This window comes from Anguilla anguilla, chromosome 15 (genome assembly GCF_013347855.1).
Source record: "Anguilla anguilla isolate fAngAng1 chromosome 15, fAngAng1.pri, whole genome shotgun sequence".
Taxonomy (NCBI): domain Eukaryota; kingdom Metazoa; phylum Chordata; class Actinopteri; order Anguilliformes; family Anguillidae; genus Anguilla; species Anguilla anguilla.
In genome coordinates this window covers 33,061,520-33,086,967 of record NC_049215.1, presented here as the reverse complement: position 1 = coordinate 33,086,967, position 25,448 = coordinate 33,061,520, and the positions used below count along the sequence as shown (strand labels likewise).

The window sequence follows — 25,448 nt, the reverse complement described above, 5'->3', positions numbered from 1 at the left end:
TCTATAAAAACATGATCAACAGCCTGTTTTTACAGCCATTTCCTCATGTGTTATTCAAGGGAAGTCATGTTAACAGAATGTAACCAATGAATGCTAGTAAACTATATATGATTTTACATTGGACAACTTTAATTATTCACAGACAAATAATGAATAACATTTTAGTATGATCTTACCTCATCTGCAATCATACACCTGAAGAAAAGAAAAATGCATTTTTAATGCATGTGTCACACAGTATATTATATATATATATTATACAAGTGTCCTACCATACAGACAAAAATAACTGAAATAATTAGTTTATGTCTGTATAAAGAATTATCATACTGCAGTCTTTTAAACATAATACTTTTTATTTTTAAAACTGGCTAACAATTATGTAGCTTTGTAGATCTATGTATAAACATGCATACTTTGAATTTGTTTACAAAATATATTATTTGGTATTGATAGTGAAATTGTATCGTAAGATCTTACGCATATCTGTACATTCACATATCAAAAAATTGATACATTCAAAATCTTCATTGAGCAAAGATGGCTATTAAGTCAGCAGCTAGCGAGCTATACCAACAACAACTGCACAGCAACAATCTCCATAGAAACATGTAGCCACAGGGCTGTACAGTGCTCCCATTTCAGGAGCATTTAATGTGTGTCAAACTAAACACATTATTTAGGAGCTCATGTACTAATTGGGATGCGTTACTGTCCTCCAAAATTTTTCCAACTTAGGAGCACGTGTTCCTTGGAAAAAATATATATATGCGTGGAGCCCTGAGCCTATATGCATATATAAATATTAAAAATATATTGTACATAAATGAAATATGTGCATTTGAAAGCAATTATAATTTATACATATCCTCCGTTTTCAAATAATATAAGTTTAAGTGTTTCCTAATGGGAAACAATAGTCGTTAAGCACTGTTTTATTGACCTTTATACAAATCAATTATTACACATTTATGTATGCTTTTACCAGTGGCAGATCAATGTATTCTAGACCACTGGAACAATTCACTGACCATATGAGGAAAGAGCAAAGCTTCATAACAAACTACCAGTGCAAAACTGATGTCACCAGCCTTGCAATGGAAGTTTGTTTTGAGGCTGTAAAGTTGGATGTTAAGTTGTGGTTCACGTTAAAAGGCAAACTGTTCGCTTACCGTTCACAGGCACAAGCCAACACTGACTTTAAATATCAAGGCGTATTATCCCTAATGCGTCACGAATAGATATTGGCAAATATTTCCCTGCGAGCTCCTTAACAAAGGAAATAACTTCTATACCTCCTCCCTTTCCGTCAGGCTAATGCCAAATAACTCTAATCCATGTTAAGGTTAATTAAATGACAGAGAAAGAAAGCAATCTTGAGTGAGATTTCCTTCCTGAACTTTGGAATCCAAACAGTACAGAATGGTAAATGTCATCTTGTTCTCATATTCGAGTGTGTTCTTGCTTTTTTTTTTCTTCTTCCCCTTCCCCCCCACACCAAACCTCATAATTTCAGATACTAATGAGAAACATCTGATCTTGATCAGGTTTTAACTTTCGTCGGTTCCAAGTCTGCTTTATTGCAGACATTTTTAATAAAGCGAGATTTACAGAATTGTGTTTGCCATCGAATAGAATCGCTCCGTGCGCACCATAAGCGAGCTCAAGACACCCCCAGAAGAGGAACCTGTCAGTGGAGTGTGGGTGAAATTTAAAATAACGGAAAACTTTCAAAACCCCCGGGGGAGACTCACTGACGCCACGTAACTGTGAATAATATCCACTGTCTTCAGGAAGTGTCCCGAGGACACAGGAGAACGTTTAAATATTCCTTTGCAAAATACGTGATTATGTGAGAGGAGAAAAAAAAAAAGTTCTTCCCGTTACATTTATTTAGTCCACAGTAATCATTAACAATTTAGAGTATACAACAATAGGAAAGAGTACAGTGTATTATTAATAGACAAAGTACACACTCACATTCATGGAAACCATAGGATAGGTAACGTAAAGGAATAATATCGGTAATTAATCAAATATAAATGATCTGTTGATCGGAAATGTGTCCATTTCGACTGCAGCAGACGTTCTCTGATGGCATGCTGCCATAGTCGCAAAAATGACACTTTTTGGGGGAAAACCGAGGCGACGTGTGCCTTTTCCCGAGCCTGTGGCGGACACCCCCCCCGCACCCCCCCCCCCCCCCTCAATTAATGGGATTGAAATGACTGCAGGAGGACCGGGGAACAGGGGGAACTGCAGACACGGGACCGGGAGCCAATGACAGCTGCCTGCCAGGCACGGCTCTCCACAGGAACCCGCGCCCATCCTCCCATTAACGCAGCCGCAGGCCCCTCTCCACAGCCTACGGAAGGTTCCGGTGCTTTCGGTACATTCTGTCCATTTCATGCTGATGAAGGCACCGCGCGAGGAACACGTCTTAGACGGTATTTACATACCGTCATGAGCGATTTACAGATTAGAGATAACGGAACGTTGAAAAATAAAACGCATTAATGTGTCAGTAATAAGTTGAGACTTTTATTACGTTTTTGTGTTCCCCTTTTAGATTTATTTACAGTCTAGTCTATTCATAGTCAGTAATGAAGTCAGTCACTGCATTAAGAAAGAAACACATTTGGTTGCACATATCCAGGGGAATCACACAGTGGGCTACGAAATGAATAATATCGGCACTTAAAGCTTAAAAATTGGGCGTTTAATTACAGTTCTAGAAATTTGAGGTTTGATGGCTTGCGTAACTCGAAGCATCCATTTCTTTAGGAGTTTTCCTCTGGACGGAAACTCATCTCTCTAGCGGACCCATGATGCATCTAGTTAAGAATCCGCACAAGAACTCTGCTGTTCAGAGAAACTGCTCTTCAGATAAATATAGCTGGTGGCGGATATACGCTGTCAAACACTCAATTATATGCAACACTTGACCTGACCCTCAATCGAAAACCTACCCCAGCAGATCAGGGCGTATCATTGACAGGTAAATCATTTTCAATTAATATCAACACCCGAAGCGTAGTCATTCACAAAATCCTTCAGCAAACAAATTACATCGACAAAGATCTTCATTACAATTAGTTTTTTTTTTTTTTCCTCCCTTTTCAGTTTTGCAATTACGTTTCTGGCAGGGATCGGAAAATCAGAGCTGACAGTTTTATTAACTCCCGTTGCCCAGGTTACAACCTTGGCCTGTTTCATTTTACTCTACAGGGCAGCAGTGCTTCCTTCACCCCCACCTTTAAAGTTGTCCCAAACACAGAGGTTGGGCTGGTTTGGTGGCCTGAGAGAGCGTGTGAGTGTGAGGGTGTGTGTGTGAGGGCGTGTGTGGGTTTGTTTGTGTTTGTGCGTGTGTGAGTGAGTGTGAGTAAGTGTGCATGCGAATGTGTGTGTGCATGTGCGAGTGTACGTGTGAGTGTGTGTGTGTGTGTGTGTGTGTGCGAGAGAGTGTATATATATAGTGTGTGTATGTGTGTGTGAGAGAGTGTGTGTATGTCTGTGCGTGTGTCTGTGAGTGTGTGAGTATGTGTGTGCGTGTGTGTGTGTGTGTGTGTGTGTGTGTGTGTATGTGAGTGTGTGAGTGAGTATGTGAGTGTGTGAGTGTGAGCGCGTGTGAGTATGTGTGTGCGTGTGAGTATGTAAGTGTGTGAGTGTGAGCGCGTGTGAGTATGTGTGTGTGTGTGTGTGTGTGTGTGAGTATGTGAGTGTGTGTGTGTATGTGTTTGTGAGTGAGTATGTGAGTGTGAGTATGTGAGTATGTGAGTGTGTGTATGTGTTTGTGAGTGAGTATGTGAGTGTGAGTATGTAAGTGTGTTTGGGGGGGGGGGGGGGTTCTCTCTGCTTGATGGATGTGATTAATGTCCTCCTTGCTGCTGATGTTGTTTAATTGCGCCGGCGTTCTCTCTCTCCCTCTCTCTCCTGTCGTATACTGCAGTGGCACACCGGGCGAGCCTCCGTCAGGCGCTGGCCGTTTCTCCGCTCGCATTAATCACTCCGTTCTCCGCGCGGCCCGGCCGACTCGCGCCAGACGGCTCGCTCGCTCGCTTCCCAGCGGAAGCCACTCCGCCGTTGCCTAACGACGGCACAGAAAACTTTTCCAGAACGCCGATCTTCCGACACCCCCCCGGAGTCCGGATGCGCAGGCAACTGCGTGCCGTTTCTCTGGAAGGATTTTCCTGCCGCAGATTATTACACAATAATCCACAAAGGGTCACTCTTCTTTTCTTGTATCTGTAGCCCTATTTTAGATAGAACTGTATTACACGGGGGGGGGGGGGGGGGGGGGGTCTGAGAGGTCAATATTGGAGCAGCGTACCCCATTATATAAAATTGGATATGCAGCAGGGTCTGGTTTGAGGGCAGTTTCATTGGAAGATGGACGCTGGATAACGGTGTTCAGCAGCAGCTCTCCAGAGCAGCTGGGGCAGTTGGCCGTTAGTCAGTTGTGGTTCAAATTCTGTTTGAATATTGCAGGGCTGTCAACAGCGGCCAAAAATAAATGACGTTTGAATGTTCCGATCGCCCCAAGGAACCAGGGATGAAATGTTAAGTGCACTTTCATTTTCAACAGATGAGGCGTTAAAATGCAAGGTATTTATTTTTGGCTCAACACAACCCAAGTTGAAAGAAACACAGCTGCAATATAGACACGCTACATTTTTTTCCCCCTTTCATATCTGAATTTTAACTTTCACACTAAAATGTAATTTGCTTTTACAATTTTAATATCTAACAATTGATCAACAGCCCTAGAGTGTTGTTTTTCTTGTTGTTGTTGTTCTCATCATCATAATCATTATTATTAGGGAAAAGCTAGGCTTTTGTGCAATTCATGAGATATCTATGGTGAATACACTTACTGTACCTACAGGAAATGACCAATCATTATATACAGAACACAGAAAGTAAAAAAAACAGGTAGCTCAGGGTGAAATGTAGTTTTGCTTAACAGTTTATGAACCTAATTTTAGTTCAAGCAGTTTCCTAATTTGCCCCCAAAAAGCCAACTGGTCAGTGACTACATCCGGTCGTAGCCTAACCCCCCCCCCCCCCCCCGTTAGGCCCAGCCTGAAATAAGCTACACTACGCACTCGCCTGAGAGACACAAAGCCCCGTCGGACGTCTTCACACGCGTCTGAGAACCTTAAGCGGTTTGCACGACCGCGCGATTGATACCGCCACCGAAGCCTCTGTAGAAACGTCCTCGCGTAGCGTAGCGCCGTGCTAATTACGACCCTTTATCGCTGCTGACCCCCCAGGTGCGAGACTCGCCGCTCAAATCAGGTGTTAGGGACACCTCCCATTAACCCGGGTAATTATGTCAACGCGCAGGGATCCCATCAGCACTCATACGGAGTTCCACGTGGCCCTGCTGCATGATGGATGAGTTTGGGCGCTTCTCTGTAATTGCAGTGCCCCCCCCCACAGGCCACTCCCCCACTCCCCTCAGGCCACTCCCCCACCCCCCTCCTTCTGCTTCTGTTGTTTGTATTAACGCACTAGCGTCGAACACCACTGCAGATCCCGCCCCCCCCCCCAGCACCTTTAAAAATGTAACTGCGCGCTAGAGTGGGGGAGGCATCATTAACACTATTATGGATGAAACTATAATGAACTGTCAATCATTGAATTGGTTTGAACCAATCAAAACACTCTGTCCTCTGGAGCACCGAATGTATATGGACTCTTTAACACCATCATAAACTCTTAAGAGGGTTTATACTGTTTAATAAGGGGTGCAATGGGCTGGAATAATCAGTAGTCCCAGTTAAGAACAGTTAGCTTGCTTTTGTGTGGGGTCAAGCCCACTGCATGTGCACAGGTACAGTACAAGAAAAGATACGCAGGGCTTTCTTCTGTAATGGCCTTTCCACACGGTCTCAAAGGGGAAATCACAGCAGGCCGGAGACAAATCGATGGTTTTGAAAAGGTAAGGGGGCGGCCGTGCTCCTGAAAAGGTTTACAGAGCGGCCTTAAAATGTCATACCCCGTTCCCGTTCCCACTCCCAGCCCAATCAGCCACGAGGCGCGTCCGATGGCATCGAGACTGCGGTCACACGGGCGATGGTGAGCTGACCGAGGGGCTCGCGCGTGCAACACGCCAGTCTCACAGGCGACGTGACGCAAACTGCAAGGTTCACCCTCGGGGGGGCACCGCTTACTCAAATAACCGAGTACTCATCGGCACGCTCTTAATGACAGAGAGAAAAAAAAACGTCATAGGAAAAGCAGATTTTTTTTTTTTTTGTCGAATGAAAGCAACAAGGCACAACCGATGTACAAAAATGCATAAATAAAAACAGCTGACATCACATTGTGTGTCTGCGTGAATGGTTTCAATGTTTTTAAAAAAAAAATAAACATACTCGCGTAATCGCATGGACAAATCTGCTTGTCATCATGAACAGAAAATAGTCTCACCTCTACTCTAAAATGTCTCGCCTCTAGTTCACACACACACACACACACACACAAAAACACACACACACACACCGCAGTGCGTCTGTCCCCAGTCACACTGGCCAACACTGACAAGCATCAAATCTGACTTCCTACATTTCTGACAACACCAACATCTTCGCCCCGATTTCTCCTGTTTCGAGGCCTGCGTGGAACAACCATGTGATGTCCCCCCCCCCCACTGTCAGACAGTAACAGGGCTCCTCCATCTCCCCAACCTCCCCCAGCCCCGCACACACACACACACACCCCCCCCCCCCCCCCATCTACTTCAAAAGCAAGTCTCCACAAAATGGCTGTCAATAATCCTGGCTTGCACCGACTCTCTGCTCCCACTCAGGCGGCTGGCTGCTGCTGCCGCCGTTAGCCTCCGCTAGCCGCAGCAGGAGTCAGTGCTAACGGCTTGGGGACCGTAAAAACGGGGCGTGGCGTTTAGCATTAAGGAGCACACACCGCGCTGGGAGAGCAGGGCTTTTATCATCCTCCTCCCCCCCCCCAAACCCCCCCCCACCCCTCCCCGTGCGGTACGACGGAAAGAAAGCCGGGGCAGGAGTGGGCGGAGGACGTGGGCGCGGCCCCGCGTTCTTCGGGCCCCGGACCGGCGGCGGCGCGGGTGAGTCAGCGAGGGGCCGCGCGCTCATAATACGCCGGGGCCCCGATGCGCCGGCTGCCTCCCACTCACCCAGCGCCAGAGCCGCCTGACTGCGCGATAAGCGCCTGCCTCTCCGCCCCGCTCTGCGCGCAGGCCCCCCCCTCGGGCCAGCGGCAACAAAAGGCCCTTCGTCTCCGCACCGCCCGCCCGTCCTCCGCCCCTCCCGTCCTCCCCGTGACGCGCGCGACGTACGCGCCCATTCAGTCGGGGGGACCGGCAGCGGGGGCCAGCCAGCCAGCGCAGCCCCTGCCATGGGACGCTTCTTTTCTTTCTTTTTTAAAATTTTTAAACAAATCCGCTTACACGCTCCGACATCAGTGCCTTTGAAAACAAAAGGTTCCGTCGCATCGCCAGGTCGGATAACGATTCTGACTTCTTAAAATGTGGAGGTGGTGGAGAGAGTGAGGGGGACAGCTGTGAGGGGGGGGGGGGGGGTGTATGCGCCACTTAACACGATCAAAGAAAATAAATATATAATGCCGGTATTCAGATGAACACCACTCACTAAAAAAAGAAAGAGAAATACTACCACTTAACTGATTTATCCGATTAGCCCGCTCAAACTCTTGAAGCACACTGAAGGATATTTACTAAGAAAGCCCTCCCACATACAGGCCAGCATTAAAAAAAAAAGGTAGAAATGGGCCCAGCGGCAATAGATGAGAAAAGAAAAAATAACCAGAGGTGAATACCCTGTAATATACAGTTTCTGGGGACCGATAACACAAAAAAATGTAAAAAAAAAAAAAATGAATAATGCAGCAGAAAGCATCGGAGAGGCGTTGAGCTTGAGAGCACGCTCAATGGGGAACAGATTGCTCCATTAGCCAGACTGAAGCCACTTCAAATAAGAGCGGCCTCACCCGGCTCCCCAATTTCACCGGGAGATGCGCAAAGGCAGACACCATCCCAGGAGGGTTACCGATCAATTTGCAAATAAATCACGGGTGCAGAGAGAGCACCAGAGGAATGGCGCAGCCCTCCCACGTCGGGAGAACATTAAAAAAAAAAGAAAGCATTTTTTTAAAAGCCCATGTTTACACACTCGCGCATCTGGGGTATATTTAAGGTCAGGCGGATCAGAAATCAGATGCTTCTGATTTGAGCCAGGGAAACAACAGCCTTGGCACTGGTGGCTTTAGATTTTTCTGGCCATTAGTAGATCAGGGGAAATACGTATGGTGTCAGTCCATTGCTCTGCCATAAAAAATATTATAATAATCATAAAAATAAATTAAAAATTTAAACGGTATAGCCGATGACCTCCAAGGTGAGCCAGAAGCACTAAACCATATAAAATCTAAACATACCTTTAGCAGTATACCAACAATATATTATTAAGAATTTACATTTAAAGAAATTCACTTTAAGTCAATAAAACGCAGCTTTAGTCTTAGTCTATAGTCTCTGCCCTATGCATCTAGTATTCTTGTATTTTTTAAGTCCAGCCATTTTGTTTTTTTTTTTTTTTTGCATCCTCTTCTCTTATTTATCCCACCCCATTTTGCTATAATGTTGTAAAGAATCTTTGAAAAGTATAAAAATTCAATGTATTATGTATTATTACAGCTCTTCAGAGGATGATTAAAATATGGACTAAAATAAGGCTCAATAATTCAAGCACACTGTTTGATTTAAGAACCAAAATTGAGATTCATTGTCGCAATTAAACATGATATATTGGCAAATTAAAGTGTGAGTTTGTGCTTAACTAAAGCCCTCCCCGTCCATTTCCAGATCCTATAATTACTTTGCATAATTCCACTGCTGTTAGCCAGAGAGAGTTTTCCTTTCAGAAGATGGCTGCACACCTGTCCAGGGTGTATTCCTGCCTCTTGCCCAATGCATGCTGGGACAGGCTCCAGCACCCACCGTGACCCTGCTCAGGATAAGTGGGGTGTAGATGATGGATGGATGGAAGATGGCTGCCCACACATTGCAGCAGCAGGGAAAGTCTGTTTCGCGGGAGCGGTCTGGACCATCCATGACTGCTGCAGACAGCCCACGCAGCAGCTACACAGAAATAGCGGGACGTCACGTTGGCCCTGTCGCTGCACCAGCGCACACATCAGGAACGGTTCCCTCACAAACAGCGTCAATCGCTGCTACCGGCAACCTCTGAATGACCTGGGTCAGTGTACTGCGCTTTAACCCAACTAGGACATTCTAGTGCCGGTTCTTACCCCAAACAGGCCGTCTCCGTTGACCAGTCGGAGAGACGTTACCTGTCCTGAGAAAGATAACGAACGCTACCTGATCCTCGCAAAGCATGCTTATTAGCTCTAAACTGTCTTTGGAGATTTACAGGAGACTGTGCTAATCTACACAGGACAAAAATAGATAATTATTGAAGTTTTGCCAGTGCATCCTGTTAAATTTATAGTGGCTGGAACACGCCGATGACGTCAGGCTCCTACGATCAATACCCACAACGCAGTGTGCCCAGATTGCCGATGGCTGCTTACAGCTTGCCTTACCGGCCTCCAGGGAGAGCCCTGCTCGAATTCCAGCCGCGGCGTTTGCGTCACGCCAATTTCTCCCACTAACGGACGGGGTGACCCTGTCCAAACGGAGCAGCTGTTCCCGTGTCCCCCTGGATTGACTGACTTCCTCACCGCAAGACCCTCATGAAGACTTCCCCTCACCTCCATGCTCCCAAAAAAAAAAAACTTCACCCCAATAGAGATGGGGTTCATTAACAAGTCGAAGATTCCCTTACCACTCGACTGCCAAAGGGCTCTGGGATTTAGACAGCCCAGATGTAAGGCGAGGATGGGACGATGGGAGGATGGGAGGGGGGGTGGTGGTGAAAGAATCAAAACTGTCAGCAGTTTTATGACATTCAGGGGAGAAAATGAGCCGGTGTTTAAATGTGGTATGCAAGTGAAACTTCATGACGTGATCCCACACTGCTGACAAAATTGCTCCGAATGCCAGCTTCTCGTTCGCGTTCCGGTTCCCGTTCAGAAATGACGACCTACCGTCCGTTTCTGGCCAGCGCGAATTCGACCCCCTCCCTCTGGAACGGCATCAGCCGTTGGCGCAGTTTCACCGGAAGGCCAAGCAGCTGGCTGTCCTGCAGATTTTCGGGGCCGGCCTCCTTCTCACCCACAACCGAACCGGAACTCATACCTTCGTCTTCGCGCGCGTTGTGTAGTGATGGCTGCGTCTGCAGACACAATCAATTCAAGAGCAAAAATAAATAAATAAGTAAAGAAAAAAATAAAAGAAAACAACACAAAAAAAGAAAGAGTAAAAACTCCACTCTGACATGTGACAAGCCACCGCTCCAGCGCGATGCAAGCAGCCAGCTCCGCCTGACTAAAGTTGCTACCTTAGTCACCGCTGGCAGCAGCCGGCAGATTCACTTCTTCCCTTGTCACCTAACAATGACACTTTGCTAATAAAGCCAGGCACAAGCTGACTAGCCAGTCACGGAAGCACAAAAGTATCACCGCGTTGACTCTGAAGGCGCTGGCATGTGCTGCATACGCTTGCACTTTCCTGTAGGAGGGCTTCGGGCAAAACAAAAATGCATTTCACTTTTCTCGCCAATTTATTGAAACGGAAGGTTTCATGAGCCAGGACGTATTTGAAGTGTTATCCTTACTGCATAGGTGCGCGTGTTAGAGATAGACAGCGGAGCCTGAATTTAACTTTATGACGACCAGGTGTAATTGTGTGGGGAAAGTTGCGGTCGATAAGATCTACATGGTAACTTATACTCAGTAAGTTAAATGTAGATGGGCCGCCGCTTTTCCGTACTTGGTTCTCACAACGTAAACTATGACCCTCGAGGACTTTTCCACGTGCTATGTGGACCAAATGTACCAATGGATAGGACTGAGTAACTTGTAAATACAAAAACAACAACAGTATCTAGCTATCGATGTGTAACGACAGCTTACTGCGATTCAAACTTTACAACCAAGTGTGGGAGCCATTAATGTTACCTCACTAACAATCTACTGTAGCAAGCTGTACACGTCCACTTAACACAAGTATGAGCTGGCTAACAAGTTACAGTAATATCTGCCAACTGACATTGCGTGTTGTAACCAAGTGCCTTCTGATATTTTTGTATCTAGATCGCTAGCGAGTTGTCTACTATGAATTTTAATTCCGCAGTGCCCTCAAAATGATGGTTCTCCATGCTACCATATTAGCTAGCGAGCTAATGCTCTTGTTAATAACCAGAGTTTACACAACCAACTAGCTAATACTAGCGTTTGAGTCTTTTTTTAATTGAGTTGCATTCATCTTCAATTCAGCCCTAAACCGTTAGCATCCAAAACATTCAGCTAGCTAGTTGAGTCGCTAACGTAGCCGCTAGGTCAGATAACACGTTCTGTTACAATGTGAAAGGGGCTACGGTCATTCCAGAGAACGATTATATTTACCTACCTGGCTATGGCTACATTCAATTACTGACATGCATAAAGCTGAAAATGGACGCTACCAAGCTCAGATACACTTACCACTATATTCATAATCTTAGGACTGTCACGTTTGCTTCTGCAACTTAACAAGCAGGCGTGTTTTTTACATTTCCCGCGATCACGTCACTGGACTTTGTGCCTTTACGTCAATAAGATGCGGCTGTCAGCTGACCAAGTACTTGGACAGTGGTATGCTATAATGAGATTCTCACGTTTTGTAAACCTTACTAGACAATTTGTCAAAACTAGCGAGACTAAACGTCGAATGATTTAGTTAGTGCTGTCAGCTAAACTTTCATCAATAATACTTTAAATTTTAATATCTAATAATAGATATTAAAATTGACTGACTTTCCTCACCCACCGTTTTCCTCAGTTGCTTTTGTATTGTTAGAATGTCTTTATTTTAAAATAACCAGAACTTCTTTATAAACTGCAGTGAACAATTATTTTTTTACTTAAACATTTTACCCGTCACATTACTTGCTTTGAGAAAGTTGCTCCCGAAACATCCATCCATTATTTTCTGAATTTGGACTGTTTTGTTAATCGGCGGAGTTATGTATTGCTCTGTGTAAAGCTGTTACCTTCTCAGAAATAATTTAATGAATTAATGCTTCAGGCCCTCCCAACTGCACATGATAGACTGCTGTAGCTCAATCCCGTATGGCTATGCACACACCGCCAATAATCGGTGTTCACTTTATGAGTAGAAAGCATTTGGCTTTCTAAACGATTTCGTTTTCTAAAAACAGAAGCCTAAATACAAACATACGCATTCTCTGCAACAGTTATATTGGGTAAAGTCATATGATGATGGAACACAGCTAAATGTTATGCGTCTTTTTCTGTCTGCCGTCTATAGAGCACTATAAACTCTACCAAATTTTACCGCTTAAAGCCCGCCTCTTTAAATGTAGTCGGTCGTCAATTAAACCTAAAGCGAGCTCGGAATGGGTCTTTATCTGTGATTGTCCGCTTTGATTGGCCAGAGTGTCTGTCAGTTATGTTTCTTGGTGCCCTTCCTCCCCTCTCATCGAGTCCCGGACTCACTGCCTCTCATCGTCAAGCTCAGTGTTACTGATAGGCTCTATATAACGAAATAAATATATAAAGCATCATTTCTATTTTAGATTACAGAAAATTGACACCCTTACGCACCGGTAAGGATATTTTTTACGTTTTATTGCTGTTATTCGTGCGATGTGTTTGAAAAGATCTACGAATTATTTGCGTACACTAGCTAGCTAGCCAGCTAGCTACTGTAAGACAAGCAGATCCAAATGCAATGTTGACCAAGGCCTAACATTAATTATAGCTAGCTTAGCTAGGTGCTAACTATACTGTAAATACATGTGCGATTTTCCTGAATTGCAGTGTTTTTAAGCTACGATTCTCTGTATTTTAAACAATAGTATACTGGTTTACCTCACTGTAACTATTCTGTTTTGTTCATTTTAAGGGAATGTTTTACATGAAAACGCTATGTGGCAAGCTTGATGGCTAATGTCTGAACATGTGAAGGCCTGCCATAATCTCATTTGGCATTGTGTGGGCTTGGTGTGTTCGTTCTCAGGTTTGCTAGATTTTGGCTAGCCTTCTAGCTAACTAACGAAGAAGCTAGCTAGCTAACCACCATACTTTTTCTTAAGGAAAATGCTCGTTTTGACTTATGTTACCGGTGTAGTGTTTATTTTGGCTTATATTTTGTGTGTATGTCTACGTCATGTGAATACCCAACGTTAACTGAAGAACATATTGTAAGCGCTAGCTAGCAACCGTTAGCCAAGTTAGCAGCTAAAATTTGGCTAGCTGTGTCTGGGCCGAGCTAATTTAGCTAGCTACTCTGATTGTTCTGTCTGTATAATATCTGTGTAATTTATCTAGTTAACGCTAGCTGGCCAATATATATATATTAATATAATAGCAGTACGATATTGCATTCTCGAACTGGCTTGTCAGGTATAGCACTAGCTTGGAAAATATATTATTATAGACGGGGATTAAGTAGCTAAATGTAATTAAATTACTCTGATAAAATGGATGTGGTAACCTTATTTAACTTTAGCTAGTTTTATTAGGCTAATCGTGCGTAAATCTAGCTAGATCTAGCTGCGTATCTATCCGACTGTCCAATTGTTAGCGATGCACAAAGCGCTAAGCAAGTGGTGTGTGTTAACCATCGTTTTCAACCATTACAGTTAGCTAACATTAACTATAAAACTAATTTAAACTGCCATGACATGCAGTATCTTGAAAATCAAATCGGTTAACTAGCGGACCAAGTCTGCGCAAACTTTCGAACATTTGGAAATGGGCACTTAGGAATTAGTTTCAATTAATCCGATTCTGAAATAAAAACCACAAATTGTTGCATATCACCTTGGACACACGGATGTTATAGGCTGTCAATTTCCATTTTCAGGAATATATCGGAGAGACTGAGTTAGTTTTGTGCTGAAGTCCATATTTCGTTAGTTAGCATCTTCTGGTCATATTGCTTTATTTCTCTGACCCCCTGCATTGAGACTATTGGTATCCCCTAAAAATAAATTTTATTCAGGGACATTTTTGTAACGTATGTCCTGTAAAATATTACAGTGTTGTGAAATATTTCGTTTGTAAGAAATTCATATTTCTGTTCTCACCATTTGCCATCACAAGTTGAAGGGTGTCAACTCTTTTTGAGTATTTCATCTAGGAAATGATCAAAGTTTTAAATGCCCTCTTTCTTGCTGCTTTTCTCAGAAAATGTAAAGATTTTAATGTTGACCTCTACTGTCATTATTTTTATCGGACCATTGTACAGAGTTTGTATCTATGTGTAAAAAAAGACCAACTGAAATTAGAGAGAGTGGTCAGGCAGGCCAGTAGGATTATAGTTGTCACTTAAAAATGTGTAGCTAGTCTCTATTTAAAGCTGATGCATTATAAAGTAAAATAAATCATGGTGGACCCTAGCCACCCCGTTCATGGTAGCCAGTGTAGGTGTTGTAGGAGATGGGCATGGATGGCTGCTCCAGCATAAGATCAGATCTGAACGGCTTTTGTAGATCTTCTCTACTGGCTGCAGTCAGAATGTATGATGAATCTTTTGGACTGACTGAGATTTTACTTTGCATTTTCTGGCACTTTCTATTAGTGAAATTCTGTTAGAGGGGGGAGGAGGGAAGTGGTGGGATGGGAAGTTTTGTCTCTGAGATTCACAATTTAACATGCCAAGACGTTTTATGTTTTTAAAAAAATTATTATTATTATTATTTATTTTGAGTTTGTTACCTGAATTTCCCTTTGGGCATATGAGCCTGAACTTGAACTCCACTCAGACCTCTTAAATCTCTAATTATTCTATCTATAGTTGTTGTTGTTATTATTATTAACATTATTATTTAAAAGCCAGACTTTCACACAATATATGAGATGGTTGGTAATTTCCTGGAATTACCTCAACTAATGGGGAGATATGCTTTAATATTAGTACTTTAGTTTTTAATTTCGTGTGAATCTGTGACTCAGATGAGATGTGATGCGTCTTCATGGTTGTGTCCTGCAGCCATCGAGCACTAAAACTGAAGCAGAAGAAACATCTTCCCTGAAGTTCCCTGTAATTTGACTTGATATAGGCTTGGAACGCCTTTGTTTTCATTTGGAAAAATATCAAAATGAAATTTCAGTGTCCTGCCAGGAAATGTGGAATTTGGCCACTAAAGGGGTCTTTAATCAAGACAGCTCTCCCTAGCCATACCTCTGAATCAGCCAAGACAAGGTTAACTGATCACAAAATTTAGCAAAATGCTCCAGATTTGTGCCCAATTGTGGATTTTAATTGAAGAAGGCAGTCCATAAGTACAGACTGAAGGGTCTTGCTAAATTCTGTATGGAGGAATAGCCAGTGACCCCCCCCCCCCCCCCCCAGCATTTTCACCAGTCTCTTAAAACACTACAGAAGGCAACTGAGTCAATCAAGTTATCCTTTGCAAATGGAGGGGGCACATATTTATCGAGGGTGTGAGTGCTTTTTGAGAGCACTGTATAAATTTCATGACACCTTAAAGCTGATGTTATAACAGGAATATGCGCTTAACCATCAGAATTTCTGCGTATAGATTACCCGCCATTTTATTTCGTGCTTCTCGGTTTGACACTAATTGGTCGGTCACATCCCCGTAAAACAAGCGCGATGGAAGCTAAAATAATTTGCCCGCTGCTGACCGCAGGGCAGCCGTCTCTCCACCCGCGTGCGAGTCCCTCAGAGTGGACGTGGTTTGATCGTCGCCAACCGCACTTTCAAAGCTGTGATCCCATCTCTATCTGGGGCCCTTTCTCTTTTTTCTTTTTTTTCTTTTTTACCTGTCAAAATAAAACACAAAATACAAGAAAGGAGGGGTGCTCTGTCCACTCTCCTCAAAGAAGAAAAGAAATGGAAAATAATAACTTGACCTTTGGCCCGTCCCTTTGGTGCTGTACGCACAGCTTCGTGTGCTTCTGTAAAGTGTTCTCCAGTGAAAATGGAGGGCGAATCACCGCTGTGGCTTTGCGCGTTTCTGTGCGGGTGACTCATCAGCGTGTGCTTTTCGGGAGAGGTTTGTGCGGTCGAGGTCTTTCCCACCTCACCGCGCAGCAGTTGCCCGTCCGGTCGGCGGGACTGGAGCCCTGCCTGGGCCCGGCCGCGCGTGAGCCTGGCAGAAACGGCCAATCGGGCGGCTCGGTTTGAGGCCTGCTGGGTCAGAACATGCGCCTGTCTGAGGACGCGTGCTCGTGCGTGCTCCCAAATTTCGTAAAAGCCGTGGTACACCCAGTCCTGTCGCTGCAGGAGCGCACCAGGCTTACAGAGGGCTATTGGCCGTTCCAAATTAGGGAACGAATGAAGGAGCGGATGAAAAGTTGTTTCAGAAAGTGAAGGGTATGTAGAAAAATTCCAATTTTATATTTATACGCATATTTACTGACCTTTCAATGCGCAGAGGAGAGGATTGGATTTATTTAATGCGGTGATTGCTGTTCTTAAATTAAGTCTTACTTGCACTCCAAATGATTCCGATTGACCAGCTTTTTTTGCAGCTGCCGACATGCTGGCTGCATATTTTGGTTTTCTTCCCCTTCAGCTGCAATATTTTAAACGCTTTTGACCTTGCAATTGTGTCCGCTAATAAAAGCTCTTCCCCGGTGACAGCACGGAGCGTGAGGTTATTGTGGACGAAGCTCTGCTTGTCGATACTGTGGTCTAGCAGTCCACATTTCCAGAGTTTCAAGGGCTGTTTTAAAGATTTATTGAAAACAGGATTGAAGTCCAAATGTGCCCATTAGTGTTTCCACTAAAACAGAAAACTGTGCAAGTACCGGTATGATACCGGAGCTGAAATATTTTATTTTCCTATATATTGTTTATGCGCTGTCTTTTGTTTAAGGGATCAAGTGCTGGTGAAGTCAGCAGTTTCAGCTGTGTAGTCATACTCCTCCAAAGCTGCTTTGGATATTTTGCATTGCCTTGCACTCCTACATTTATACTGAAGGTTGATAAGGGATGAAATATTAAAGTGAAATGAGAGATCATTCTAGAACTAGACCGTTTTCCGCCTTGTATTAGGCCTATTTGAAATATGGGTGACAACAAGCACTCAGAACACACCAGTCCCATCAGAAGGTGATGCAAGTCCCCACCATACCAAAAAAAAAAATCAAAAAACATTGCAAATGGAACTTTTTGGAAGTGGGCCTGTTTTTTCGGGAAACGTTTTGCCTGCTTCCCCTGTCCTCAGTTTCTGTGGGATTTGGGATGCATCTTTCGTGAATCACAGCGAGATTGTCAGTGTGATTTGAAATCTATCGCGCGGATCATGTCGGCTGGTTTATCCTTCCCTGCCGAAAAACCCCCGCAGTGTACAGACAGGTAATGTCCCCCCCGCCCCCCCCCCCCCCCCCTTGCCCCCCGCCCCACACACACAGCAGCATTAAGGTCGAGGAAGCAGCCGCTCGGTGCCTGGTGACGGCTGATCGGAGAAAGCGCCCCCCTTTCTGAGAACCAGACAGGAAAGAGGGGGGGCGAGCGTGCCGTTCTCCTGCAGATGCGCTACGCGGCGGCCGCTGGAGCACGTTTCTCCGGCGGTCTGATCGCATTACCGCTAATCTCACCTCAGCATTGTTTGGCAATCATCTCTTTTCGCTGCCCTGTATCTGTCAGGGGGGAATATTAATAGCGCAAACACAACAGCGGTGCAGGGGGGTGGGGGGGGGGGGGGGGGGGGGGGTGGTGGGGGGGTGGGGGGGGAATGATGCATGAGTTTGGGGCGCCATCGGAACGCGGCGGGAGCCAGCCGCCGAGCATGCTGGGCCGTCCTCATCACTCCGGGGAGTTCTCACCTGGGAATACGGGGGCCGGGCCGGGCCCAGCGTTGTGCCAGCGCAGCGCTTTCCTCCTCTTCCTCGCTGTCTCAGTAACCCCGCGACACTCAAACTCAAACTCGCACCCGTCAGCTGTTTGCCCCCCCCCCCCCCGATGCGGGACCTGTGCCACCGGCCAATCGGCTGCGTTTCACTCCCGTTCTCCTCAGATAACCTCTTCAGATTCATAGATAGATTGTGCGTTCGTTTGCCGGGCCTTTATCGTGACGCACGCACTGTCGCTTCGTTGGATTCATCGACCCGTTTCAGGCTGCTTTGTTTGAAAACACGGCTCGTTTCATGGGGAGGGACGTCGCGGTGCGTTAGTGGAGAACCGCGAGCTTGGCAGTGATGGGCTTGGGAGTATGCTCAAGGAAATGAGTGCTCCTTATTTGGAGAAGAGTTTGAAGGTTTTGTTTGGGTGATGATGTGGTCGGATGGGGTACTGGTGGCCTCCTAAAGTAAACCACAAGGGCTAGTGAGTATTTTTGAGTATAATAAGAATCGTTGTAGCCATGTGGCATATCTGCTTTCTTTCCATATTTTTTTTAATTTTGATTTAGATTTTTATTGTACCTGCTGCGTGGCCATTGAGGGTCCGTACAATCACAGAGTGCGCATCAGATGACCTCACAGAAGCTGCATCGCTTTGTTGCTGATTGGTCGCCACATCGCCACCGAATCGATATGAATGGTGATTTAGGCTGTTCTATATTATAGCTGTAGTCTTTTAAATAGGCTAAATGAAAGCGGGTGTGCCATTTGGTGGCGATGATTGTAGTTGCACTCAAAAAATATTAATTAACGATTTACCGTCAAACTCTGTCGATGTGTGAGCCTTAATTTCCTTGAACAGACTCGAGAGTTTCTCCGTTTATTCACACACTTTTTCCATTTAGGAATCAAGAGCTGTGAATTAGACTACTTAATAATGATGAATATTTCTCTAAATAAATGAAAGAGCATGTTCTCGAAGGAAGGTTTATCTGATAGTTTGCGTGTGTACATTCTCTTCTTTTTGCGGAAACATTTGTCAAAAGAGTATCTTGTTTCTTTCAGCGGCAGAACAAGAATGATAGTTTGGGAAAGGGCACAGGCCCAGACCGGACGGTTCTTCACTTGACAGAAGACAAACATGGGCTTAAGAATGACATTCTCGTGATGGTTTTCTGTAAGATAAAGCTAAACGATGTTCGGAGAGAAATATTCAGTATTCACCCCTCAAAGCTCGGTCTCGCCTGTTATTTACTGAAAACGGGTGTGAATATTTGTGACACTTAATTTTCTGGCAAATAATTTATGATTGATAAGTTATTTGTTTATGAAGGGTGTGAGTAATCTTGGAGGTCTGCGTATAATAAGCATGACTTCTGTCCATTTCATGTGGTTCACTTATTGCTGATCCGTGCAGTTTATAACTGGGATAATGAGAGAATGAAACTGAGAGAAGAGCAGAAAAGCAGTGTGGAGGATAGTCTTCGATTTGGAACGTGTTCATTGCTGGGTGAATTGGGAGTCCCCCCCCCCCCCCCCCCATTAAAACGAATTGTGAGAAATGTCCCTACCGTCCCAAGCCGACGAGTTGCATTTCCACATCAGGCTGACGTTGAAGTTTTTCCTTCCGCGAGAATCTTATGCCTTCACAGCTCCTCAACCGAAAAATCTGTTTCACTCTGTAGGTCAGGAAACAGACGCATCAGGGCAATCCCATGGTAACCGGTGGTAAAAATGCAGGATATTTACGTGGTGAAGTCCGATACGGTTACATAATCGAGACTGATACAGTTCTTTCCTCCTGATGCTTGTAAAAGCTGTATTCAAGTTCACAAGTATTGGCGGGGGGGGGGGGCAGAAACAAACAAACTGAGGACACAAAGTGAAACACTTACAGTATTTGGCTAAATTATCGAGTGGACGATAACGTACAGTATAACATCCTGTTTTACTGTGACAGTCTATTTTATAGTGGCAGTCAGTGCTTATTACATTGAACCAACCACAGTAAGCCTTCTACATGTACAGGCATCTGTGAAGTTAAAACAATGATGTCATTCCGAATGTGTCTTTGAAGCAACGGTTTCGTTCTACGCAGTGTGTGTTTCAAATACAAACAGAGCTTGCTTGTGAGGTAATGAAACAGAAAAAATGATATATTTTCATGCTAGACGCACATGTTCAATCTGCTTTATTAAGCCCTACAACAACAGAAATGACTTTTTTATGTTCAGCATACATTGAATACCCAATTAACAGGAAGTGCTCCTGCACACTGCAGTACATACTGACTAAGGGCTCAGCTGGAGCCTGCTTGTCACAATGTGTAATGAGAAAATTTACGGGAGAAAAACAAAATCTATATTTTACGTTCAAAGTTCACTGAATTCTCTTTAGAAAAGAAAATGTGTGAATTTGCTCTTTTTTTATTTTTTATTTATTTGTCTGCTGCTATAGCACCATGTACCCTGCTGCTGCTGCATGGCTGGAGCTGAGAGAGTGGAGGCTTGGTCAGTGCCTGGATGGACGACCTCAGTTTTGTTCCCATTTTGATTTGCCACTGTGCTCTAGAACCTTTCTTGATGTGGGAACCTTTACTATGACTTTGTCTGACAATATTGATTGATTGATCACTCGGTCAGTTCTTGTGAAAGGATGTTGTGGCAAATGAAAGCTGCACTTAAAGGGATGCAGCATTATAAAAAAATAAAATAAAATAATAATAATAAAATGAGGTGTTTCACAAATCTTGAAATTATCTGTATGAAGTTTTGTTGCCTGAAGTCTGTCAGCCCCACAGTCTGTGACCAGGCAGAACTGGCATTGACCTCACTGTATACGAGGATGCGTCTTCTAAATGCACAGCAGTCAGTGCATGTCTTTATCAGTCACTGCTGGCTGAAGTTGCATCTTTCTACCTTTTTGCTCTGCAGCCGTGCTCACTCTTCCTGTTTCTGATCTCCGATATTACCTGAAAGGCTCCTCTGATTGCTAGAAGCAGGTTTTAATGTGAAGAAGCTCTCTCTCTCTTTCACACACACACACACACCCTCTCTATCACTTCCCCCCCACTCCCCTCAGTCTCTCTCTCTCTCACACACACACTCTCACTCACCCCCCCACGCTTCCCTCAGTCTCTCTCTCTCTCTTTCTCACACACACTCTCTTACTTCCCCCCCACTCCCCTCAGTCTCTCTCTCTCTCTCTCTCTCTCTCACACACACTCTCTCAATCACTTCCCCCCCTGCTCCCCTCACACTCTCTCTCTCTCATTCACACACACACACACACCCCGCTCCCCTCAGTCTCTCTCTTCGTTCTCTCTTTGCAGGGAAAATGTTATCACTGGATGCTGAATTGAAAACATGTTGACAGTTCGCTGTCACCTCCTTTCACGTGATGCGCACACAGATGCTCTTCCCTTTTCTCCTTCTCTCCTTTTCTCCTTCTCTCCCGCACGTGAAGCCGCCCCACGCCTCCCATCCCTTTTTCCCCCTTTTCGCTCTGTCTCTCTGCTCTGATGGCAGGTGACAGTGCAGCACTGCGGTGGGGAGAGGTGTAGAAGTCGCTCCACTGCAGAGCACTGCATTTTAATGCCTCCGCTTGCCCACATCGGTGTAAAATCTAATATCAGTTCAGCAGGTTATGCTAAGCGTTTGGGATTGGAAAAAAACCGAAATCTGTCAAGACGTCAGTGACACATTCTCTGCATTATGAGTTTGCTATCGGAATTCATGCCACATTCCTATGAACTGTTTATTTTTATGATCTAGCCTTTTTTTTTTGTTAAGGCAATGGCCAAAGCTGTTTCCTTGTTGCTCGAACATTGGAGAACAGCTTTGCCTGTCTTGTAAGCTTTGTCTGCCCGGTAAAATATGTAGGAATTGAATGCACATTTTCCTTAACTCTGAAATGATTTCCCAAACTGGAGGTGTTATTTATTCATTGCTGTGACCACCCTCGAACATTGGCATCGGCAGACTGTATTCTGGAAACGCAGGTGCATTGTAGCATTCGCTTCCCTTTCGATCTGAGAAATGTCAGGATTGATTCGCGAAAAACCTGCACCGATTCTGAGTGCAACCCACAAGCAGCCGGGAGCAGATTGATTGAAATGGCGTGCGTAAACGTATCCTAAATGCAAAGCGTTTACAATACACGGCAGGCTGATTCTAGCCACCCACGTCAACTGCAGCGGTTACAGTGTTGATTGACAAGCTCACTTTTAATTGTCGCCGACGGCATTTTTTTTTTTTTTTTTTGCTTTTGTCTGTGAGTATGTGAAACGAAACGATCACCAATCAGATGAAAGCTGAACATTTGGGTAGCGCTAGTGGGGAATGCGATCTTATGATCTGATGCAGACAAAGGTTTTTTTTTTTTTTTTTTTTTTTTAATGCTGATATGAAAGCTAGTTCAACCTCAGTATGCTAATATGCGAACGTATTTAGACATATTATGCTCCCAACCTTTCCTTGTATTCTCTTTCATATCTTTTTAATTTAATGGGGAGTTTCGGCCCCTGAGGTGAAGCCAGCAGCTTTTGTTGCATGATAAACATCCCCTTCACCCAGCCACCAGGTCACATCGAGCAGTTTTCACTGCATTGTGTTTGAAAAAGCCTTTTTTTTTAAATAATAATTTAGCTTAATTAGCCTAGTTTGCTTCAGCTCATTTCACTTTCTGTTTCCGTGTCATAGTTTCTGTTTCGCGTGAAGTGTGTTTGCTGCCTGACGGCACAGTGCCACTTCATGACTGGTTTTGTCGGTGAACGAGGCGGAGCGCTCTGTGGTGGGTGGTTTGGGATGTTTTATTTGAGCTATAAAATTCTTCGCTCGACTGGCATGCAGGCATTTTCAGAGCGACAGGGGATTGCGAAGCATAGCTAGTGGCCGTGGTACGTGCAGGTGCCAGTATTTCCATATGGGGAATTTAATAAAATGACAAATTATTGTTTTAACCCTTAAAAATCTGTAGTGCATTTTCAGTACGCCTGGTTCATTTGTTAGTGATGTACGATGAGCACACACTGACAACCATTTAAATACAGTTAGTAGCCTGTACACTAATAGTGATACTCAAAGCAGTACGTTTCACTTCAGTACTTTAATAGCAATATGGCAAGAAATTTTTATCTGTAAGGGTCATGTGAATACAAATGCATGCCAAGCACTCAACAAAAGGGGGGTACTGTGAATTAAAGACGGTAGTCATATTGTTTGCTTAGAAGAGCGAGGGTTTTATTTTGTTTGTTTGTTTGTTTGCTTGCTAGCTGGCGCTCGGTGCAAACCCCAGCCCTTGCTCTGTTGTGTGTCATGCGCTTGTGTGTGCAGAGCAGAATTTAGCATCTCCTCCTCTGCAGGTATGAAGCGCAGAGCGATCGGTGTGCTGCCCCTGGCCTGGCCTGACCCTGTTCGGTTTGGCTCGGCTCGGCTCGGCCTGGCCCATTTTCGGCGTGTGCAGTCACTGTGTCTCTGCAGTCTGTGTTCAGTGACTGTGTGCAATGACTGTCTCTGCAGTCCGTGTGCAGTGGCTCTGTCTCTCTAGTTCGTGTGCAGTCTGTGTTCAGTGTCTGTGTGCAATGACTGTCTCTGCAGTCCGTGTGCAGTGGTTGTGTCTCTGCAGTCCGTGTGCAGTGGTTGTGTCTCTCTAGTCCGTGTGCAGTGGTTGTGTCTCTGCAGTCTGTGTGTAGTCCGTGTGCAGTGACTGTGTCTCTCTAGTCCGTGTGCAGTGGTTGTGTCTCTGCAGTCTGTGTGTAGTCCGTGTGCAGTGACTGTGTCTCTCTAGTCCGTGTGCAGTGACTGTGTCTCTGCAGTCTGTGTGTAGTCCGTGTGCAGTGACTGTGTCTCTCTAGTCCGTGTGCAGTGACTGTGTCTCTGCAGTCTGTGTGTAGTCCGTGTGCAGTGACTGTGTCTCTCTAGTCCGTGTGCAGTGACTGTGTCTCTGCAGTCTGTGTGTAGTCCGTGTGCAGTGACTGTGTCTCTCTAGTCCGTGTGCAGTCTGTCTGAAGTGCTTGTGTGTGTTTAATGGCGTCTGCTCTGTCTACTGCAGGTGCTTTTCACTAATTGCTGTGGATCTTTCTTGGGGCTTTGTGAAAACCACGTTGATTAATTATATCTGTAGAGATAATAAAAATATTATCATCTTACAGCGCAGTAACAATCATCACCGCCATGCGGCAAATCGGCTTATTTTGCCTCCTTGTTCTGTCGCTGAAACGCGTTTTAAAACACTATTTTTTGCCTAAAAATTTTTCCACACATTAAAGAGCTTGTACATACAAGTGCTTGCTATAAGATAATCCTTCCTTTGAGAATGTGCTCTTTCATTTATTTTAAAAGTAATCATTCCTATCAAGTGATTATTTTTTCTGCGCAAAACTATATTCTGTCATTATCTCTGGTTTATTGCCAAGCCCAAATGCGTCCCCACAAAGATGTAGTTGGCAGCATACATAGCTTTACTATAGTTTTTCCACCTCTTCTAATTCTGATAAACGTTGGTAATTGTATGAAGCCCTTAATCCTCATAGGGTACTGTTATATACCACCACCTTTCACCATTCACCAAGAAAATACTTTTTAGTTTTTCAGATTTTTTTTTAGTCAGCCCTTGAAGGAAGTTCACTCGATGCACGGTGCTGTGCATCTTGGGATTTGATGGCGAGCGCTGCCCCCTTATGTGTGAAAGTATTGTGTTAGTCACCTCATGGTGCTGTCTGAACTACATGTTTTAGGGATCTGTGTGGCTTCCTGGAACAAGGCAAAAAGTGTTCGGCGTCTGAATCTTTCAGTGCTTCGCCACAAACGGCCTCCTGTCCAAAGTCTTGGCAAGAAGTCCTGGCTTTGGATCATTACAGAATCGTTCTGGAAGGCTTTCTACAGAATGCAGCGGCAGGACTGGATTGGCTTTAAACTCGCATTTAAGTGGGCAGCGGCTTTGTGTGAGTTCAGTGGAGGTGCCTGCTTTCCTGCAGCACTGATACAGGCTGTATCATCATATTCAGTGAGATGCAAGTTATCCTCAGCTCTTAGTATAGTAGTTGTGGCAGGGCTCCAAGTTAAGATTTCAGGTGCAGCTGTTTCACGGAAGGTTAGGCACGATTGACTCTCGCACCCGTCGCCGCGGAAGGCACAGACCCGCTCGAGTCTGCGTCTAAACACCCTGAGCTCGAGTCTGCATCTAAACACTCTGAGCTCGAGTCTGAACACCTTAACCCCCACCCCTTAACACCTCGACCTGTTTCCGAACCTAAAACTTCGAGCCTATCGCGTCGCGGTAAATTCGGCTCGCTGTAGGCTTCGCCGCGTTGGCGCATGACGGCGCCTGCAGACCGCTCGCTCGCTCGCTCGCCCGCCCACCACCACGCGCACCCCACGCCACGTCGCCACGGTAATGGCGTCGCGGGAGCGCTGTCAGCCTCGACGCTGCGGGGAGACAGCGGCTCGTCCCCCAGCAGCCCCTGGGACCTCATTAGGGTTCCCCTCGTACCTTTTTCTTTTTTAGGG

General features: G+C 44.9%; 2 protein-coding genes across 18 annotated transcripts in view; one reads left to right on the top strand and one right to left on the bottom strand.

Moving 5' to 3' along the window:
* The window catches only part of zranb3 (zinc finger, RAN-binding domain containing 3), a 63,178-nt gene extending 50,718 nt beyond the window's left edge, over window positions 1-12,460 (bottom strand). The window contains exons 1-3 of one of the 4 annotated variants that reach the window (XM_035393575.1): window positions 12,153-12,460; window positions 10,108-10,295; window positions 177-195 (exon numbers count right to left, since the gene is read on the bottom strand). In XM_035393575.1, the coding sequence (XP_035249466.1) occupies window positions 177-195; window positions 10,108-10,256 (168 nt within the window). In that variant the 5' untranslated portion in view covers window positions 10,257-10,295; window positions 12,153-12,460. Of the gene's footprint in view, window positions 1-176; window positions 196-10,107; window positions 10,296-11,530; window positions 11,571-11,604; window positions 11,743-12,036; window positions 12,113-12,152 lie in introns of those variants that run through there. The other 3 variants (XM_035393576.1, XM_035393574.1, XM_035393573.1) reach the window with 3 other exon arrangements.
* Window positions 12,461-12,576: 116 nt separating this feature from the next.
* Window positions 12,577-25,448, top strand: part of LOC118214077 (R3H domain-containing protein 1) — a 62,059-nt gene continuing 49,187 nt past the window's right edge. For 11 of the 14 annotated variants that reach the window (XM_035393568.1, XM_035393562.1, XM_035393569.1 and 8 more), the window contains exon 1: window positions 12,577-12,728. The gene's annotated coding sequence lies outside the window, so the exon portion shown is untranslated. The remainder of the gene's footprint in view (window positions 12,729-25,448) is intronic. The other 3 variants (XM_035393572.1, XM_035393570.1, XM_035393559.1) reach the window with 2 other exon arrangements.